This window comes from Saimiri boliviensis, chromosome X, assembly GCF_048565385.1.
Source record: "Saimiri boliviensis isolate mSaiBol1 chromosome X, mSaiBol1.pri, whole genome shotgun sequence".
NCBI lineage: Eukaryota > Metazoa > Chordata > Mammalia > Primates > Cebidae > Saimiri > Saimiri boliviensis.
Genome location: NC_133470.1, coordinates 15,407,001 through 15,428,171, shown reverse-complemented (window position 1 = coordinate 15,428,171; position 21,171 = coordinate 15,407,001). Strand labels below are relative to the sequence as shown.

Sequence of the window (21,171 nt, the reverse complement as noted above, 5' to 3'; positions counted from 1 at the left end):
AACTGGAAATATCCTAATTATTAAACCTTTTATCTATTTATTAAAACTAAATATAGTTAAGGAAAAAAAATGCAGGAACAGGTGCAGTGGCTCATGCCAGTAATCCTAGAACTTTGGGAGGCTGAGGTGGGATGGCTTGAGGTCAGCAGTTTTAGAACAGTCTGGGCAACACAGCAAGACCCCGTTTCTTTAAAAAAAAAAAAAAAAGTGGACAGGACAAATGCTTTAATATAAAGCTTTCATGAGGGGGAAAAAAAGCTCCTAACTAAAAATACTGACATTAAGCTTAGTACCACTCACACCACCAGGTATTTTAATAAAATCAGAAGATATTAAAAGAATAAAAAAACTAATATTAGAACTCAGAATGATACATTTATAATTTCGAAAGCTAGAAAACTTCAGACATGATGAAATTGGTAAGAATGTTAAAAAGTTAAGAGTCTATATATTTATTTATTTATTTTTGAGACAGTGTCTTGATCTGCTGCCCAGGCTGGAGAGGTACAATTTTGGCTCACTGCAATCTCTGCCTACTGGGTTCAAGCGTGTCTCCTGCCTCAGCCTCCCACAGGTATGTACCACCATGCCTGGCTAATTTTTTTATTTTCAGTAGAGACGGGGTTTCACTATGTTGCCCAGCTGGTCTCGAACTCCTGACCTCAACTGATGCATCCACCTCTGTCTCCCAAAGTGCTGGGATTATAGGTGTGAGCAACCGCACCCAGCCAGAAGAGTCTTTAAATATAGTGTTGTACTTTAGGAAAAGCATTCTAATCCTAGTGACAGACTGGGTCTAGGCCCTGGGAATTTGGTAAAAGTCTCTTGTGACAAGTTCTTTTGCAATCAAGGAGATGAAACCCTCTTACATGGGGCTTACAGATAGACTGCCCTAAGCTAAACTCTAAGAAACAGCATTCAGTCACCTGACATTGGTAAGGAACACTGCAGAAGAGTGGGGTTTGCTGGAATCACAAAAGCATGACTTTGGATGGAAAGGAGCCTCAGAGAGCATCTAGTGGAACTGGCAATACTATTTTTAATGTTCTGTAACTTCTAGAGGTTAAAGAATTACATGCTTATGAAATAGCTATGTCCTTCCACAATAGTATCTGCAAATACATAACCTAGAAGCACAATAGAATATTCAGATTAATGGGTAGAAGTTTTTACCAATCAGAATGAAAGTGTAACAAAATACCACAGGTATGCTGAGGGTAAAAGTGCTTTCTGCCAATCCAGCAAATCTTTAAGGAAGGCATATTCATCATGACTGCTATCTCAGAATGTGAATGGGCATTACTGGAATATGTCAATGCTGGTACAAGAGGAAATGAAGGCTTGAGATACCAGTCCTAGGAGGAAGTAGGATTATGCATGGTAAGAGGAGAATCTCTCTAGGATGAAACAGAATAAGATAATAGTGAGAAGGGGAGGATAATAAAAGAAAAACTCAATGTTTACCGTTTGCATGTTGCACTGTTGGGTGCCAAAGACACAGGGAGTATGGGCCAAAGACGCTCTGCAGGGGCTTTTCAAGAGGCAGTGGATAAACTAGAGCCCAGGTGGGGATAGAGGAATGATCGGGATATTTTCAAATTGAGGCTGAGCCAAGATGGTGAGGCTAAGAGCCAGGCAGAGAAAGACCCCAGAGGCCAAAAGAAAAAAGAAATAAATTACCCTTGAACTGGTGGATGAAAACTAGGAGTGAAGTGTTTGTATCACCAAAGACAGAGAGACGGAAGTCAGAGAGAAAAAACAAAATAAGGGAGAAGCTATGCAGAAACACATATACCCAATTAATTAACAGAGAAAGGGAATGGAGAAAAGGCTGAGAGATTCAGAGACAGATGGAAAGAGGCTGGATGGAACAAAGGCACTTGAAAAGCTGTGTTGTATAAAGGAATGGAGAATGAGTTATACATTGACAGCTAGAACTGAGCCAAATATGGGTAAGCACGTATTTGGTCATTTCCCTCATCTGTGCATTCTGGCCCCTGTGATTTCACCTGGAAAACAGCAGCTTCATGTTGAATGGGGTAAAGAGGAGCAGTGGAGAAGACGGGTAAGTTCTTTCTTATCAATTCTTCTTTCTCATCAATCTCAGAGAAAGAAGCTTTGAGAAGGACTACTCATCCAGTTATCTGGCACACTGGGACCAAAACAGTATGGGAGGAGGGCAATGAGACAAGGGGTAAGCAGGCACACAGGCATGGGACTCTAACGTTATCTAACATAACAGCTATTTCCATAAGGGGCCAAGAGGAGACATAATTCTAAAGACTCACCTAAAGAAAGGAAGGAATTAAAATTCAGTGTATCAGTCAACAACATTCCGTGAGTACTTTATACATGTCAGGCCCTGTGTTAGGTGTTGAAGAAACAGAGAAAAATAAAAGAATAAATCTGACCTCAATCAAGCTGCTCACAGACTCTTGTGGGGGGAGGGGAACAGGTTTGACAGCTAGGGGAAGGTGAAGGGGGAACATCACGGTTGGTTAGGCTTATGGGACCTTTATCATAATCCCTCTGAGAGCAGCATGGAAGGTGAGCTGAAGAAGTGAGAAGCACTCCTCTGTGACACTTTCCTTGCCACCTCCCCTCCCCTGGCAATGTGATGAGCATGGTTAGCTAATGTGTGAAAAGAGAGAGTCAGTGAATAATTCTACAAGAGTAATTCTGCAAGCTATGATGACAAGCACTAATGGATACCAATATATTCATAACCTCATGAGAAAAATAAGGCTGGGATTGTACAAGTTACAGCAATTCATTTAACAAGTGGGATTTCTTTCTTTTTTTGAGATGGAGTTTCGCCCTTGTTGCCCAAGCTGGAGTGCAACAGTGCGATCTCCGCTCACCTCAACCTCCGCCTCCTGGGTTCAGGTGATTTTCCTGCCTCAGCCTCCCAAGTAGCTGGGATTACAGGCATGTGCCACTATGCCAGGCTAATTTTTGATTTTTAGTAGAGATGGGGTTTCTTCATGTTGGTCAGGCTGGTCTCGAACTCCCAACCTCAGGTGATCCGCCCGCTTCAGCCTCCCAAAGTGCTAGGATTACTGGCGTGAGTCACCATGCCTGGCCAACTAGTGGGATTTCTAAGTAATTTGGTATACTCTTTAAACATCAATTTTTAACCCAAATGACAGCAGTCTTTCTAAACATATTTATACATTTTGTCTTTTAAAGCAAAGTGAAGTTGCCTGTTTTATAAACACACACTCCATAGAGATCTATGATACGTGTGATTTTCCCACCTGCTTCTCTCCAGTGCTATTGCTTGGATCCTTTTCCCTCTGTATACTATAGTGTTACCTTGAACTATTTCTTGCTCTGACATCCTCAGTGTCACCTGCTAGAACTGGACATAAATGAAGAACAGACTCCAAATGAGGGTGGGAATGTTATCCTATTAGTAAACACGATGAATCCTATTATATTAACTGTTTTTCTTGTTCTGGGATATTTTGGCTATCTCTTGATTCTTAAGCGGGTTCTACATAATTGAGATGGCCAGAACAACAGCTCTGCATATCATACTGCAATATCTATTTATTGCTTTAAAATATAACAGAGTAGCTTGACTTTTCCATTGTAAGAAAGGGGAATACTGTACAAATATTCTCTTCCCGAAGTAAATCTTAAGTACTACTATTAAGGAAAAACAGACTAAACTTAGGTAAGAGAATTTAGGAATGGCAAATTCACGATCAGGCACAGTGGCTCATGTCTGTAATCTCAGGACTTTGGAAGGCCAAGACAGGCAGATCGATTTAGCTCAGGAGTTGGAGTCCAGCCTGGGCAGCATAGCTGGACTCCATGTTTACAAAAAATACAAAAATTAGCCAGGCATGGTAGTGTGCACCCACAGTCTGAGCTTCTCAGGAGGCTGAGGTGGGAGGACGGCTTGAGAACAGGAAGTGGAGGTTGTAGTGAGCCTAGATTGCACCACTGCACTCCAGCCTGGGAAACAGAGCCAGACCCTATCTCTACGCCCTTGCAACAAAGAATAGCAATTCACTATATTACCAAAACAAGGTTCTTTCATATTTTTTGTAAGTTACCAAATGTGCATTTCTCTCAAATATGAAGAACCTGATGAACCAATTCAAGAGCTTGTTCAAGAAAATAATCAAGAAGAGTCAAGTTTAATGACAGACTAAGTGAGATGCGATGCAGGAAGGAAATATGTCATAGCAGCATTATCATGAGGAGTAACAAAAGAACAGAGCCAGTTCATCGCTGGCAATTCTGGAACTCTCAAGTCTCATAACAGCAATACTAGAGTAAGGATGACCTGATGAAGACTCAACTAAAATTCAATATCCCAATTGAGCCTCTCTTTCTTTTTTTTAAAACAACTCTTTTCAGGTTTCTATACATATCCACGCATAAAACAAGACAAACTGATTATCGAAAGACAGAAATAATACATTACTAACACTGTCTATCCACATTTGGATTTAATTTTGATCTCACCTACCTAATTTTCACAGGACTAAGATAATCTGTAATTGATATTCTTTTAAATAATCACCACTTCATTATATAATAACCAATAGAACCCAATTCCTTCTATATTTCTGTATTTTTTTCATTTAGGCAATTTTGTCATGACTTGTCAAAGCCACACCAGAAAATGGTCAACCCTGGCAAGTAAAGCTGTACCTGTATTCTTAACGTTAATTCACAATAGAGCTTAAAACAGTCACATGGAGAAAGAACACCAAAGTTTATCATCAAAGTGGAGGGGGAACACCTGATGCTGAAGTTAGATGCCGTAACAGTAGTAACTGCAGTCACTAACATTAACAAACACTTAGGAGCCAGGCACTGTTCTAAGTGCTTTTAATGTATTTGCCTCATTTAATTATCACATGAACCCTATGAGGGAGGTGCCATTCTTAGCCTATTTTTTCACACATGAGGAAACCAAGGGACAGATAGACACAGTCCCCTGACTGATAGAAAAGTTGCCATCAATCAAGATATCCTATTTCCAGAGTCTAAATTCTTAGTTACAAATGTTAAGACTGTCATTTTATAAATAGGCAATGGATGTAAATTGTGCTTACACACAAAAGTGTTATTTACAGCTTTTAAAAAGTCATTTTTATTATTGTTTTAAGAATAATTAAATAATTTTCACTATAGGGCACAACAACACTGAAACCTTGATGTAACTCTGCCAATAGGGTCCAAATTGTGACATCACACGGAGTCAGGAGTACTGACATAAGGCCCTTCTGTTACTTCTGGCAACAAACACCAGAGAGGGACTCTCTGACAGACTGGTCTTATTCCAAATTCCGTGTATTACAGTGATGTCCCATTTTATGACCTTGGTAGAAAACTTAGTAAAGTTCTGCGAAGTACACGTAAACTCTTCACATACAGATCCTGGGCAGTCTTTCAGGATAGTTGAGAAGAAGTAGTCTACATTATTATTACTTCTTTAAAAGTACTTACTCCCCAAATAGATTTGCTAATGGAACTTAGTAACACTGTATTTCTTTACCTAAATATTTATTAGCTATGACACAAGAAAGATAAATGAGGAAGAAAAGTTGCCACATCATTTGTGCCTTTCACTACTATTATGCTTTTATGGTAGCATAAAGGACTGTTTCCCTATTTCTTTTTACCCTGAATGACTTGGAGTCCATTTAAGTTTGAACCCTGGCTTCCTCCTCCGTGTTACTGGCTGTCCAGCACCGGGCCAGTTCCTCGACTTTTCCAAGCTCCAGTGTCTTCACCTCTAGCACAGGAGCACAGCGTGACTGTGAGAACTGATTGAGACAATGCACATCATCAAGTGCTAAGCAAAGTGTACCTGGTTCAATGTCAACAAAAGGAGACTGCAAAAGTCATCATTCACATCAGAAGAACACAATGGAAAGCATATCAGGTATTTAATAATCCAGGAGATTTGTCTCTTACATAATATTTCATATAAATGCCAAACTGAAAAAAAGTTACCAATAATGAAAAATCACATTTGCCTTATTCAATAATTTATCTGGAGAAAAAAGGCCTAACAGGAGAAAGAACACTAAAAAGTTCATCCAGAATTTATTTGAACTCTCAAATCTACAATTAGAAAAAGAGTAAAAACAAACAAAATGCTCACCATGGATCGAATGCTGGTTGTCTTTTTGAGTGGTTGGTTCCAGAACTGCTCTCTGATGGTAGGGAAGAAACTCTGGTGGACACATTATTTTCGTGGAAAGAATTGTCTGGACGTGGAGATGGCACTGAATAAAGAAAAAGTAAGTCACTGATGGACTTTTTTTTTTTTGAGACAGGGTCTCGCTCTGTCACCCAGGCTGGAGTGCAGAGGCGCAATCTCAGCCCAGTGCAGCCTTGACCTCCCAGGCTCAAGCAATCCTCCTGCCTGAGCCTCCCAAAGTGATGGGATTACAGACATGAACCACCACACACAGCTGATGTACTCTTTTGGTCAAAGCAGTTTTCACATTATCCTACTGCATTTTCTCTAACACAAATAAAACAACGAACAAACATAAAAATCCTCATCTACCCTTCACATAACTTTTGTGTTTTCTGAGGGTGAAGGCATTCCAGGGAACCTTTTCCCTCAACCACTGCTTATGACACTAATTTGGCAAGGGGTTAGCTGACACCTCTCTCTCTCTCTCTCTCTCTCTCTCTCTCTCTCTCTCAGAAGAGACTGTTACCTATGCTGGAGTGCAGTGGCACGATCATGGTTCACTGCAAACTCCACCTCCCAGGCATAAGAGGCTGTTACCCATGCTGGAGTGCAGTGGCATGATCATGGTTCACTGCAAACTCCACCTCCCAGGCTCAGGTGATCCTCCCACCTTAGCCTCCTGGGTAGCTGGGACCACAGGTGCACACCACCACATCCAGTTAATTTTTTGTAGAGACAAGGTTTCATCATATTGCCCAGGCTGGTCTTGAACTCCTGAGCTCAAGTGATCTGCTCACCTCGGCCTCCCAAAGTGCTGGGATTTACAGACGTGAACCACTGAACCTGGCCAGGATATTTTCAAGTATGAATCTCATAGCCCCTACCACCATTGCCTGCACCGCTCTGGCATTCTTTGAAGTTAAAGCTTTCTTATTATAGATCAACAATGTAAAATCTATTCTTAGCTTGAAGTAATTCACATGTGTGCTGAAACAGACTAACTACAGTTTAAGCCTTGACACCTGGGAGGCAGTATCACTCATGTTTTTAAACTAAAGTACACAGAAATTCAGCTAGTTCTACAAAAATATTATTTTTCTCTAAATTCTAAATGAACATAAAGATAAAATGCAATGTATGTGAGTAAATACTTTTCTGCTTTTGGGGGGAATAGTTACTAACTTTTTCTGTCAATTTCTAAGAATGGTTATAATAAAAATATACTGCAAATTTCATCACAAAAGGAATATACAGACTGTATACCAAGATAAATGACACCATTTCACTTATCTCTTGCCCAGTAGAATGAAAACAGGAAGCATTCTGGAAACATCTATCATTTCAATGATACCACTAAATCTTCCTCTAGAACTTAGTAGTATCATTGAAATGACATGTGTCTCCAGATGCTTCATCTAGTTAAATATTTTTCTTCTGTATCTGAAATTTTTAAAATTAAAAATTCCACCTGCCAAGCTCTTACCACCCTCTCTACTGAGGGAGACCTATGAAGTATTTCTCTGAATTAACCCATTTGTTTTTTTTTGCAATCAAAATAAAACCACGTTTCCAGAAGTAAAAGACTAATTAATTTAAATCTCCATTAGTATTTTATATTATTCTCCACACATCTATAGAAGTAACATGCCTATGGTACATTTTAGAGATAATGTTTTTGGTGATAGAAGAAAAGGCTTTTGCACATGTATGCTATGATGTTTTAATTAACTTAAATCTGAATTAAAAGTTTAGTCCCATAAAATTCTAAAGTGTAATCATGGTATCAGAAAAAAATGCATTAAAAGGCATATTCAATCAATGCCTTACGCTTTTCCAAAGGTGGGGCTGGAAGGGAAGGAACAGAGTAGCCTAATTATTAAATATGCATTTAGTCCTAAATAACACTTCTATGCATTTATTTAGCTGGATTTCCTAATTAAAATGACTAAGCAGTTCTCCATGCCCCAGCCCCAAATCCTGGCCCTTTCCAACAATCCTCCTAAAACAACAGAAATAGTGGGAAGTCAGGCAACATGGGCTTAGGAGGCCTTAGAAAGCCATGGTGACTCTTGAAGGCTTTGCAGGCCTCCTGACCCCAGACCTTGCTCGTGGCCCTGTGGGCTTGCTGTCCATTTTCTCCACCAGGGTGCTGGAATGCCAAAGGGCTTTACAATCTATTATTGCAGAGTTACTAAAAGGGATTTGTCTTTCAATGTCTCCTAAGTTCATACAACCCCAAAAGCATCTGTTTTAGTTGTCTGTTAAATAGCAAAGTACATTTTAGGCTGTGAAAGTACACTTGACATTTTTCTTTATTTTGACAAATATTTATGAAACTATGCCAGGCAATGTACTAGTCAATAAGAATAAAAATAAGAGAAGATGAAGAGAACTGAGTGTCTCTGAGGGGCTCACAACCTCATAAGAGAGAACTGCAGACAAAGAATCAGTGCAACATGGTCAGTGTTCCATCAGAGTTACAGACAAGGTACCATAGACAAAACAGAGAAGAAAATGTTTCATTCCATCTGGAACAAACTGTGGGAAGACATTATATTGAAGAGGATCTTAAAGAAAGGGACAGAAACAAGCTGTTCCAGCAGGAGGAAGAGCACATTTCAGGCCAGAGGAGGGCGCAGCCTGGGCAGACCCATAGGCTGGGCATCAGAGAAACCTGCGGGGTGAGGGAGAAAGTGGCTGGAGAGGATAGTAAGGCCCAGACCATGGGAAGTCTGGAATGACATCCTAGAGAATTCAGAGTTTGTCCTGATGCCAATGGGAAGCCAGCAAAGGACTCTCAACAGGTGAGTAACAGGGGATTAGGGGAGGGTAGGGTGGGGTGGGCAATGGGATGCCTTACTCTATTTTTTCCCCCTTGTAACACTTAGTATCTTTTACTGCTCTATATAATTATTATGTTTACTGTTTATCTCTCCTCCCGAGGATGTGAGTTCTGTGATGGTGGAGATCTTTGGCTCCTTTGTTCACTGACAAGTTCTAAGCCAGAACAGTGCCAGACACACAGGTAACATCAGTAAGTATGCTATAGGTTGATAGAACGAAATCAGTGGTATGGTCAGAACACAGCTTCAGAAGGATCACTCCAGTCACTATATTGATGGGTACCTTGGAGATAGGGAGATCAGTTAAGAGGCTACTCAAGGAGGCCAACTCAGAAGCCAGGAGGGCCTGACTTAGCAGGAGCAGAGGAAGGGAGAAATGCTAGAAGGCAACGGTGTAGGTGAGAAGGCTGCTGGCCTAAAGTCAGTGAAAGCAGTATGTACATATAGCAAGAGAGCGAGGAGAGGGGAACCTGGTGAATGCTGGGGGTGGGCTTACCTCTGTAAAAGCTACCAACTCTCCTTGGCATGGGATCATTATACAGATGTCTATTTTCTTTGGGGGCTGTGCCATCATCAGAGTGTGGGTCATGATATACTCCACCCTGAGACAGGAAAGAAATGCATAAAAGTTAAGCCATACATTGATGATAATACTGCCTATGCCTTTTTCTTGAGACAGGGTCTCACTCTGTTGCCCAGGCTGTAGTGCAGTAGTGCGATCATGGCTTACTGTACCCTTGACTGCCCCAGTTCAAATAATCCTCCTGCCTCAGTCCCGAGTAGCTGGGACTATAGGTGCACACCACTACACCCAGCTAATTTTTAAAACTTTTTGTAGAGATGGGGTATTGCTATGTTGCCCGGGCTGGTCTTGAACTCCTGGACCCAAGCAATCCTCCCACCTCGGCCTCCCAAAGTACTGGGATTACATGTGTGAGCCACCTGGCCCAAATTTAGAACAGTGCCTAATCGATCTAGAATTGTGTAAAACTCAGAATTATGCCACAAGGAAAACTACTTACTTTTTAAGCCACTTCAACTTATTTGTGGGAGAGTGGATATTAATACATTTTAAAAGCTAGGCAGTTAATGATGTTGAAAAAATAATGTTTATAGGCATATTTTATTGTGACATACCTCAGACTTCTGGCGTGTATGGAAGGAAGAGGTGCCTTCTCTGGAGGTCTCTTTGACTGATGATCTTGCCACAGTCATCTCTGGAGGGAGCTGCTCTCCAGGCTGGAAGTAAAATTTAAAAGGATTTATAAAAGCATCCTGTTCCTAGGGATGAAACTCATCACGACCATTATTTGGTATGACTAGAACCATAACCAGCTAAAATAAAAAATGTTAGTTGGCTAAAATACAAATAAAGTCCCATAAGAATGAATAATCTGATGAATGTAATATAAGGCAAATTTCACATAGATGGAAAGTAAAATTCTCATTAAAGTTAAGGCAAGTAGGGAACAAATTGGTCTGAAAATAGTTCAATTAATTATTTAAAACAAAAAAAAAATTACCCTTCTAATATCTAGACAGTCATGGTTCTGAGCAGCCCTCTGATTAGGGATTCTATTAGTTTATCTGAAATTTCTCTAGCAGATTTTCAGTCTGAGTTCTCCAAAATGAATTGTGCAGTTCCAAAGTATTTTTCATGCAGGACTTATAAGGCAAAGTGAGATGAAAACAAGTGATTTTTGAATATATCAAGGAATAGAATAAGTCCTTTTAATAATTTGTGTGTTAAAATCCTCTAACTACTATAGTTTATGTGCTTAAATTCTTGTCTTAATCTCCTCTAGGATAACAGCACTTATGTTTCACGCATTTTCTTTTTTTCTTTTTTTTTTTGAGACGGAGTTTCGCTCTTGTTACCCAGGCTGGAGTGCAATGGCGAGATCTCGGCTCACCGCAACCTCCGCCTCCTGGGTTCAGGCAATTCTCCTGCCTCAGCCTCCTGAGTAGCTGGGATTACAGGCACGCGCCACCATGCCCAGCTAATTTTTTGTATTTTTAGTAGAGACGGGGTTTCACTATGTTGACCAGGATGGTCTCGATCTCTTGACCTCGTGATCCACCCGCCTCAGCCTCCCAAAGTGCTGGGATTACAGGCTTGAGCCACCGCGCCCGGCTGTTTCACGCATTTTCTGAAGCCAAATCATGACAGTGCTCATCTCCAAAGACATACCACTACCTACTTCTCTTAAAGAAGTGAGTCACAAGCTAAGAACACTACTCAGTCCACAATGGTGTTCACTGAGGGGGAAAAATGTGGCATTTTCCATCATCAGAAAAAAAGATCAAGGAAGAAAATTACCAAGTCATTAGAAGGAGTTAGCTGCATTGCATCTGTATATTATGCACAGAAAAGGGCATTACCTTAAGCCTATGTGACATATCAAAAACATTTTTTTTAAGATTTAAAATATGATTATTTTTTCTCCTCTCATTTTCCGAATGGACTCTGAGGATTCTGGGCAGGAATTCAACCAACATAGCCTTCCTTCTATTTTATGAAAATGTCTCATTTGACTTTTACCACCTGTATTGTTTACAAAGGCCTCTACAAAAAGTATTTTAAGAAAACAAATTATGAACATCTAATATGAACTCAGTAAGAGTCTCTATGCTTTTGAAGGTGGATTGATTCTTTGCATAGGAGTGATTCCTACGATTCAATCACAACTTAAGTTACTTTTCCAGCCTTTCTGATACCTTTGTGCTTTTAAACTAATACTTTCTTGTAGTTGGGCACTGTACCTCCTGAACTGGCCTTCAAAGTCAGGAACAGATCTGTGCTTAGCCCACAGTAACTGTTTGTAATTCGCTTATGATCACCATGTTCACAAAAATCCTTTTCCTGGAATTCTCAGAGAGCAATTACTTCTTCTAAGTTAAAAAGCTATTTGTTTCTGTGATTTCTTCTCCATTTTGTACCATGCTTAATGCTAGCACACTTTACCTAATTTTCCCTTCCATCTCTCCTCTACAGGAAGCTGTCAGCAGATCTTTCTAGGCTCTGGATGTTCTTTCTCCCAACAGTGTCTCCTCAGGGCTCCTGTGACCATTCCTCTGACTGCACTTCCAGCCTCTGCAAATGGGCACCTCCTGCCTTCTCGTTTCACCTGGGTACCAGACCATATTTTTAGCCTCTTAGAGCACACTTTTGCTTAGAGGCCACTTCAAACTCAACATGTCAGCAAGACACAGTGGCAAGTGGCTGGCCTCAGCACCTGGAGCCTGCCTCATAATCGCAGCTCCATCCTGAACTAGTTGGGTAAACTTGGAGCAACTCACCTAACTTCTCTGAGCTTCAACATGCTCATCTGTGAAATAAAGGGGTTGAATTAGGTGACTTCCAAATTATTCTCTTCCACTCCAAAAAGGAGGTCCTAGAAAAGAAACCATGAAGTCTTCCTTTTTCCTATATCCAATCCTTCAAATCACAAATTCTGTTGTTTCTACTTCTGAAGAGTAGAAGATCCACTCTGTTTCCAACTGGATATGTATGTCCCAAACATACTCTCCTCACCTCATGCTTGAATTATTGCAAAAGCCACTCCAAATCTTGCATGTTTCACTCCAGCAAAGTGGAACAATTCATATTCCCCAAAGCACACCATGCTATGTAACATCTGTTACCTTCCTTCTCCTTCCAATGCTCTTTTCTTCCCCTCTTTCCTAAGGTCGCTGTCACTTTCTTCCCAACCTTCCTGGAAGTCTCTACTCAGGTACCACCTGTTCTAGGAGCTCCCACAATTCACAACTTGGACTGTCCCGCTCCCCTGGCACACAGCATACTTCTAGTGCAGTAGCCAGAATGTAAGCTCGCAGTAGTGGAACAACCTGTTGACAAATGTCCCCTGCCAGCCCACACACTTAAGAGGACAGGGACCCTATTCTTTTCATCTTTCTAGCTAGAGCTTTTCATGGTGCCTAGCTCAGGACACGCCTGAAGATATCTTCATTCTTCAGCCTATTCAAAGCTTGTCTATACATCCTAGCCCAGAGCAAGACCTTCAGTTGCCTGTAAAGCCGTTTCTAACTGCACCTGTTCATAATAACCTCACTCTATTCTCAATTCCTACTTATAGCCATGTTGACTTAGGTCTTACTTATTTCATTGTTATCATGCATCATTTAATCCTCCTCAAGAATAGGTAAGTTTCTCAAGTGCAAGGGCTCTCTCAGACTCTTTTGAGTGCCTGGGAACATCTGGCACAGAAAAGGTGCTCAATGTCCAAATATCAGCCCCTGCAATCACAGAAGCAGCATAAATAACTAAAATTTGTTAGATACTTACTTTGTGCCAGGCACTGGGCACAGTGCTTTATAGATGAAATCATGAAAACATTATTTTTAAAACATGCTCTATTGTAAGAATGCTACTTCTTTTAAGCAGGTTAGGTCAGTTCTAGAGTCTGATGATAAGATGGGGGAGGCATTATGCTAAAAATACTGTTTTAAGATTTAAAAACAACCCAAAAGACTGAAAATTAACATACTGGCATGAAGTTAAATTTATCTATAGTTCTGGGCAAATTTAAAACTTTTAAATTCAGTTAAAATATTGAGTAAGGTACTAGCAAAAGGTTTTGATTTAAGCAAATGTCATTTGGAGAGATCAGAGAAAATACCCATGAATTCACACTGTATTTTAAGCAAAACTAAAACCTAACCCATACAGCTGATGAATCCCGTAATAAATCAAAATAAGATTCTCTCAACAAAATATGCCAGAAAGGAACATTCAAGAAAAAAACTAGATTGCTAAAAACAAACTTTTGACTTCTCTTGAACACTCAACAGTTGATCTAAGTAGATTTAAAACAAAACAAAACAGAACAGAGATTAGGTCAAGTACTGCTTCCCTAAACACATCCTATCAAGAAAAGCACAACCTCCTGTAGTAAGGAAAATTGTAGACAGACCCTTGTTACATCCCTTGCAACACCTTCCCCTAAAGGGCCACCAGATCTGGTCAAGGTGCTCAACTGTACCTGGGGTGACAAGAGTTGCAGGCTGTTGGCTCTAGCTGCCATCCCTTGCCCTATGCTCAAGCTTCCATCCAAGCCTTTGGCTCTCACTTTGTCACGGGTCACATACATAGAATGCCTATGAGGACGCTGCTGGGAAGAAAAGGGGCTGGTATAGCCCAGTCCATAAGAAAAAGATTCATGAGGTGCAGACAGTGAATGGGAATGGCTACTGTCCATGTGCTCGGGCAGCTTCAATTCCTCCATTGTCTTAGAATGTCTGGTTGTGGTTCGACGTGAGTCCAGCGTTCCTTCATTTCGGTTATTTCTCCCTGAAGGGCTGAGCAAAGTTCTTGTGTCGCTGTGTCTGGTGGGGGTTGGGCTGGTGGGAGAATTCAAGTCTAAGCAGCTAGATGGGAAGTACCTACTGCTACTGGGCTCCGTAATTTGGGCCCTGGCTTCAGAAAGGTTGCTCACAGACTTGGAGTCACTCAGTGCCCCATGGCTTTTGGCCTTGGTCCTGTAGGAGGGACTCCTAGAGGACTGGGGAATGGTGTCGATATAGCTATGCCGACTCTGCTTTTCATTGGGCTGCAGTGTCCCAGCTTTGCTCTGAGAGCTTTCCATGAATGAGTGGCGGTTCTGCTGAGATCTGCTGTTTGACTTGAGGTACTTTGTCCCCGGGCCTTCTGAAGGCTTTGGGTCAATATTAAAATCAAACTCTGTTTTTGACTTGGCTTCTTTTGGGCTAAGAAGGTGCGGTATGTTGTTGTTGGTGAGATCTTTGCTGGTAGACCCAGGCTGGCTGCTTGCTTGGTAGGTTTTGGTGTGCATTGGGCTAAGACTAGCTCCGGCAAGGTTTCCATTTAGGAAGCTTTCATTGGCAGGGAGACCTTCGTCAGCCCGGGGCAGGCCGACACTCAGATTCTGGATGTCTTTGCTGTTAGATCTGTGGTGAGACTGCAAAGCAGTACTTTTGCCGGCTTGGTTTCTATGTTAAAAACAAAAGAAGTTTATCAGTTTCCCTCAATAGCTGACACACAAAAAGTATTGTTAAAAAGAACAAATACTTAAAACACCTGGAAGACTAAAAACATTAATTCTCTCAAGCATGTGCCTACCAATAACAAGTAACCTATCAATAGCAATTAAGTTTCTTAGACCAATTCACTCTGTAACAAAGCACTGGCCTTGATGAAATTATCCCGGCACTGCTAAATGCTCAGCTAACTTGCTGTCAAAACAGTTTCTAAATGATAATCTGGTAAAACATGCTCTTACCATGTTGGTACTCATATGAGTGTTTGTGATAGAATGACTGCTAAGAAGAGAGCTAAGCTATAAATTCTCTAACTCTTTTGTCTGCTTGAATGTCAGAAGACAACATTTAGACTTAAAGGTTACTATGTTTCTTGAACTTCATTTTTATTTGTAAAACTTGTAGGCTGCCTCAGAGATACATACAGCACATACACACAGACACCAATGTCTCTTTTGCCTGCATAATCAAAGAATGAGAATTCTAGCAATGTTCTCAATAAAAGAAAATGACACTCTAAAAAGAAATGTAAACTGTCCAGTGAGGTTTGTTGGAAAACATGATGATCAATGTTTATGTCTTGGAGAAGTGGCAATTACTTGGGGCTCTTCAGACATCTCCTTGTATAGTAAACAGGAATCCTGTACTATACCGGATTACAGAGAGCTGAAAGAGTTCATTTCTCTCCAAAAGACACAATTATTTTCTTTTTTATTTAACACTTCATTATCCTAGACCGACTGAGCCCTCCTTTAGGACTTAAAGCTTCATTTCACACTTGGTTTAAAATCCAAATATAAATCCAGAGGAAAATCTTGTCCTCTATTCGAAAGCTGAAACTGATGCCATAGCAAGATCAGTTTGTTCTACTGTAACTATTGAAAGGACATAATTATAGCTTGGGACAGACTAGAATGTTTAAAAATGAATAATGATTTACACAATTCTGGTTTTACTATGCATTTAGAAAATTTTGTTGCAAATACTGCTATTGCTACAGATGGTTTGATTTGGGAGAGTTTGTTCCCATGAGACACTCATTGGAAGTCACTTTTTTTTGTTGTTCATGTAGAATGGTAGTCTGTGAAACTCTGCCTTCCAATTTTCCCCAGGAGAACCTGCATGCTCAGCCATCAAATAACATAAGGACCCTTTTCCTAGTCTACCTTTCAGTCAGTAATCTCTGCCAGAATGCTACCTGAGAGTGTCACAAATCTGATATCGAGCAAGCCTGTGACAGTGTGGGTGTCGGGGGGGGGGCTCATCTCCTACATGTCCTCACTAATCTCTTCCAGTTGGGTTATTAGAATTACAGCATTAAATAAAAGAATATCTAAATATGAGCACCAAATGGCAAAGCCCAGATCTAGAAAGAAATTACAAAGAAAGAAATACTAAGTTTCACTTTCTGCTAAATGATGTTAAGAGTCTATCCCCAGATCAATAAAGTCCCTGTATCCTAAAGGCATTAGGTTTTAAACCATTGAGTTGTTTTCCAACTTATATCTTGGTAACTAAAATATCTCAGTGACTTTTCAAACCTAAATAGTGATAGACTGTCTCACCCACAAATAGATCTAAGGGTGTTGGTTATTCTTCATTTGCCCAACCTCCAATCCATCCTCCACCCTATCAGCCCGGCCCTGGGTCTCAGGAACCCAATGCTGCAGATTGTTACCCACGCTTCCTAGCCAGCTAGCTTCTGGTTGGGCTTAGTAGTGGAAGGCATCACAAGACAAGAGGAAAGAGGGGCTGGGAGATGTCTTCCCTGCTCCCTTCCTGCAGGCATCTGCACCCTGACTCAGATCGTGGCTGTGTCCTTCTAGATGACAGCTTCTAAAGAGTGGCTCCTCCTGCCCAGCTCCAGCTCTCCCTGACTATCAGAACCCTATTTTGACCCCATTCCCCTTCAGGTCTAGAGACAGTAATCGCAGACAGAGAACATGTGCAGATACTGGAAAATGTCCTCAGATCACGAAGACCAAAAAGGGACAGAGAACAGCAAAGGCAGTTGCTTGAGCCTTTGGAATACTCAGAAACACTGTTAGCGATGTTGAGCAGAAACGTACATGTGGATCTTAGAAGAACATATTCAGAGCAATATAAGAGTCAATTCTAACATGAAAAGAGAGGTTATCTAGTTAAGGCAGAAACGTGTCAAAGCTTTAGGTTTTCCATAAGTGTACGAAGAGCCTAAACTGTCATTCTGAGTGTGTCTTAGGATTAGTTGGAAACCACTGAGCTTTGCACCTAATTCCTACATAGAAAGGGCATCATACTGTCTTCGCATTGGAGCTCTGCCAAAGTGCAACAATAAAATACAGCTTTGAAAACTCCATAGATCTCTTTGACACACAACTGTAAAGAATCTGTGTTAAATTGCCAACTAGTTAAAAAAATTTTACATATAAACTCAAATGGTTGCAGATGGATGGATAATGATTTAAAGTAAGTTTTAAAAGTAAATGTCAAAGATGCAAAGCTCCATTTTGACGGAGAAGGCTGGTGCAGGACCGGGAGTGTGGCAGTGTGGGGCAGCTGAAACACCATCACATCATGTCCATGGTGAGCAGAACCTCAGGAGAGCCTGAGGGAGACAGGCAGGCACTAAGTAACACAAGAGTCCACTGCCTCTCTTAGAAAGAATTTAGATGACAAGGTACGCAACAGTGTGTGTATCTCCGGAGACAAGACAGGGGAGTTTACATGTGGCAACTAATGTGATATGGTGCTGTGAGCATCTCTAAAACAGTCCTGAGAAGTCTTAGGGAGCCACCGTTTGTATTGAGATTCAAGCTAGAATTAACGTCTCTAACAAAAAAAGCTTCCATGGAATAAGTATGGACCATAGACAAGTGTGGAGCAAAAGCGCTCGGACGCATGTAAAATGTGGTAAGATCATTCCTAGAAAAAGCATTTAGGACTTTTTCTTTAATATATTCAATACAGTGTCAAGACCTGAAAATGAATTCTTCCAGAGATTTTAAATTAATTTCTATTCTCTTTATTTCAAAAGGGGACTTGGGAGGACTCCTTAAGGACCCATACAAATCTTCTGTATCCACTGAAAACATCATCATCAAACACATCCTCCTTAACAGATCCCTAAACAGGTTCCTGAGGAGAGCCTCAGGTCCCCACTAGTTAAGTCTAAGAACTCTGTCAAATGAGTCACTAGAAGACAAACACACAGCCTCTTCACAGTATGGGTTACAAGAGTAATTACTATAACACAAATCAAAAACATATTATCAGTCTACTGAACTGTATATCATTGGGATAATGTTTTTGTTGTAAACTAAAGGAGCTAAGAGACAATTAAGGTAGATGGGAGATAAAAGCACCTGAACTGACCGTAACCCTAAAGAAGACACAGGACTAATTTGCACCTCCTAAATGCAAAGGAACAACCAAATGATGACGACTATTTCCTGACTTAGTGTCCAAAAATTTCATGGCAACAAACATAGCCAGCTAATATAAGTTGTGAGGACAAACAAACTGAAACCAGTCATTTTCAAGAAAAGAAAACAGCTCTAAAACACAATTACACTATCATAGTTAAGCAGAGCAACCATATGATAAATGGTCATCATCAATCTATGGATGCTCTCCCAGACCTAAACAGTACCAGGTCTTGAGCTTTCAAAATTCTGATCTGTTAAGAACAATTGCCTGGCTGGGTGCAGTGGCTCACACCTGTAGTCCCAGCACTTTGGAAGGTTGAGGTAGGCCAATTGCTTGAGCCCAGGAATTCTCTATAAAAAGATACAAAAAATAGCCAGCCATGGTGGCACATGCCTGTGGTCCCAGCTACTCAGGCTGAGGTGGGATGATCACTTGAGTCAGGAAGGCAGAGGCTGCTGTGAGCCATGATTGCACTGCTGTATTCCAGCCTGGGCAACAGAGCAAGACCCTGCCTCAAAAAAGAACAACTGCTCTATATGGATGGAAAATTTGAGGTTGGGGGTGAGAAGAAAATTTATATCAAAAAAGCTTCATATTAGAAATGACTGTTTTCAGCCAGATGCTCTGGCTCATGCCTGTAACTCCAGTACATGGGGAGACTGAGGCAGGAGGACTGTTTGAGGCCAGGAGTTTGAGACCATCCTGGACAACAACAGTGAAACCCTATCTCTACAAAAAAATGTAAAAAATTAACCAGGCATGATGGCATGCTCCTATAGTCCCAGCTACTCAGGAGGATGAGGTGGGAGGATTGCTTGACCCTGGGAGTTCAAGGCTGCAGTGACTTATGATCATGCTAATGCACTCCCGCCTAGAAGACAGAGAAAAGGCCCTGTCTCTAAAAAAAAACTAAAAAATAAAGAATCATTGTTTTCTATTTCTCTTGTGATAGCAGACGAGAGAAACTATGTCCTATCTCCCATAATGCAATGACCCCAGATGAAAAGATCAGCCTCTTGGGAGATGAAGGAAGACAGGGAGACCATGACTAGGACACTGTCCTCTTGGACATGCAACCAACGGAATCAAGAAAAGTCAGGTCTGAAAGACAACCTGATCATATGGCCCAAATGTGTTTTTTTCAGGAAAGAAGCTTTTTAAAAATTATGCTGAAAAATCATATTTAAAGAGCAACAATTTTAATCACTGACTTTACTATTTCCATATTGTCTTATGAAAAACTAATTTCTCAACTAAATGAGTAAAAGACAAGAGCAATCAAAACACAAGACCCCTCTGTAGAGCCAGATCTACTTGGTCCAGTCACAAAGATTACACTAGATACATTTCCATCCACCATCTGTGTTTGGCATCCTCTTCTCTCTCCAAGAATCCCCTTGCCCTCACCCATCTTTCCTCGTCTAGGTATCACTGATGGGTCTCATTCACGCAGAATATTCTAGCTCTTGAGACTGTAAACCCCCTTAGTTGCTAACCCAATGCTACCTTTCCCAGGGAATGCATAGGTTTCCATCATATACTAGTTAAAGATAAGAAAGTCTTTAAGACCCACACAACTCCTTAATTGTGGTTCTGAATCATGCAATAAGCATAAGGAAGATATTTTTGAATAAAGAGCGCTTTCCTTCTTCTCTCTAATTGCATCATTTAAGCAGCCACCTCCTCCACCTACTTGTAAGACCAACACTGCATCTGTATTTCCTTAAAAGGGAATATTTACCTATTAGACAATGTGCTGCTTTCCACATGGTAAGGTTTTCTTTTTGCTGACCTTGAAGGAGAACGATCCAGAAGTCTCTGGGTTTGAAATGTAGGGTGATTCAAACACTGTTCTGTCAAGTATCTGTCAGCTGGGTCCAACTTCAGTAAATTCTCAGGAAATAAAATTTAGGATTGTTAAGAACATTACAAAGTCAAATTTAAGTTCTAATAAAAACCTTATTGTTTTTCCTTATAAAAGAAATACATGGTCATTGCAGAGTATCAGGTAAACACAGTTCAGGAAATAAAAAAAAAAGACTAAATCACCTATAATCTCATCATCAATGTCCTCTTGGTATATATCATCCCAACCCTTTTCTGAACATCCTATATACATATTTTCTTTTACAAAATTTGGCTTATATTATATACACAGTTTTATACCCTGCACTTCTCATTTACTAATCAAAATCATTTTTACAATATAATTAAAAAATTTAAAGTATACTTTTAATTAAGTGGATATTCACTTGAAAGAAAATACATTCTTAATCTTTCTCTTGTCCCACAGATACATCAGTTCCCTTTTCCGGAGGCAGCCTAGGTTACCAGTTTCTTGGGCATCCTTCCACAGATACTCTATACATATCTCTATCCGCTCCTTTTATTTTACCCACATAGTAGTATACACACAATTGTGGGAATTTAGCTTTCTTCCCACTTGACATAAGATCTTAAGAAATCATTCTGGGCTGGGCGTGGTGGCTCACATCTGTAATCTCAGCACTTTGAGAGGCCAAGGCGAGCAGATCACCTAAAGTCAGGAGTTTGAGACCAGCCGGACCAACATGGTGAAACCCCGTCTCTAATAAAAATACAAAATTAGCTGGATGTGGCGGCTCATGCCTGTAATCTCAGCTACTCAGAAATCAGAACTGTGGTTTCTCAAGGTAGGGGGAGGAGGCCGGGGGCATTAAGCCTGGAAGGAGTCGTAAGAAGGCTTCTAGG

The 21,171-nt window shown here is 40.6% G+C and overlaps 1 protein-coding gene across 3 annotated transcripts in view; it reads right to left on the bottom strand.

The window, feature by feature from the left end:
- CDKL5 (cyclin dependent kinase like 5) overlaps positions 1-21,171 on the bottom strand; it is a 197,470-nt gene that overhangs the window by 14,026 nt on the left and 162,273 nt on the right. For all 3 annotated transcript variants that reach the window (XM_074391867.1, XM_074391868.1, XM_010334894.2), the window contains exons 11-15: positions 20,183-20,334; positions 14,019-14,985; positions 10,153-10,254; positions 9,512-9,617; positions 6,131-6,254 (exon numbers count right to left, since the gene is read on the bottom strand). In XM_074391867.1, the coding sequence (XP_074247968.1) occupies positions 6,131-6,254; positions 9,512-9,617; positions 10,153-10,254; positions 14,019-14,985; positions 20,183-20,334 (1,451 nt within the window). The remainder of the gene's footprint in view (positions 1-6,130; positions 6,255-9,511; positions 9,618-10,152; positions 10,255-14,018; positions 14,986-20,182; positions 20,335-21,171) is intronic.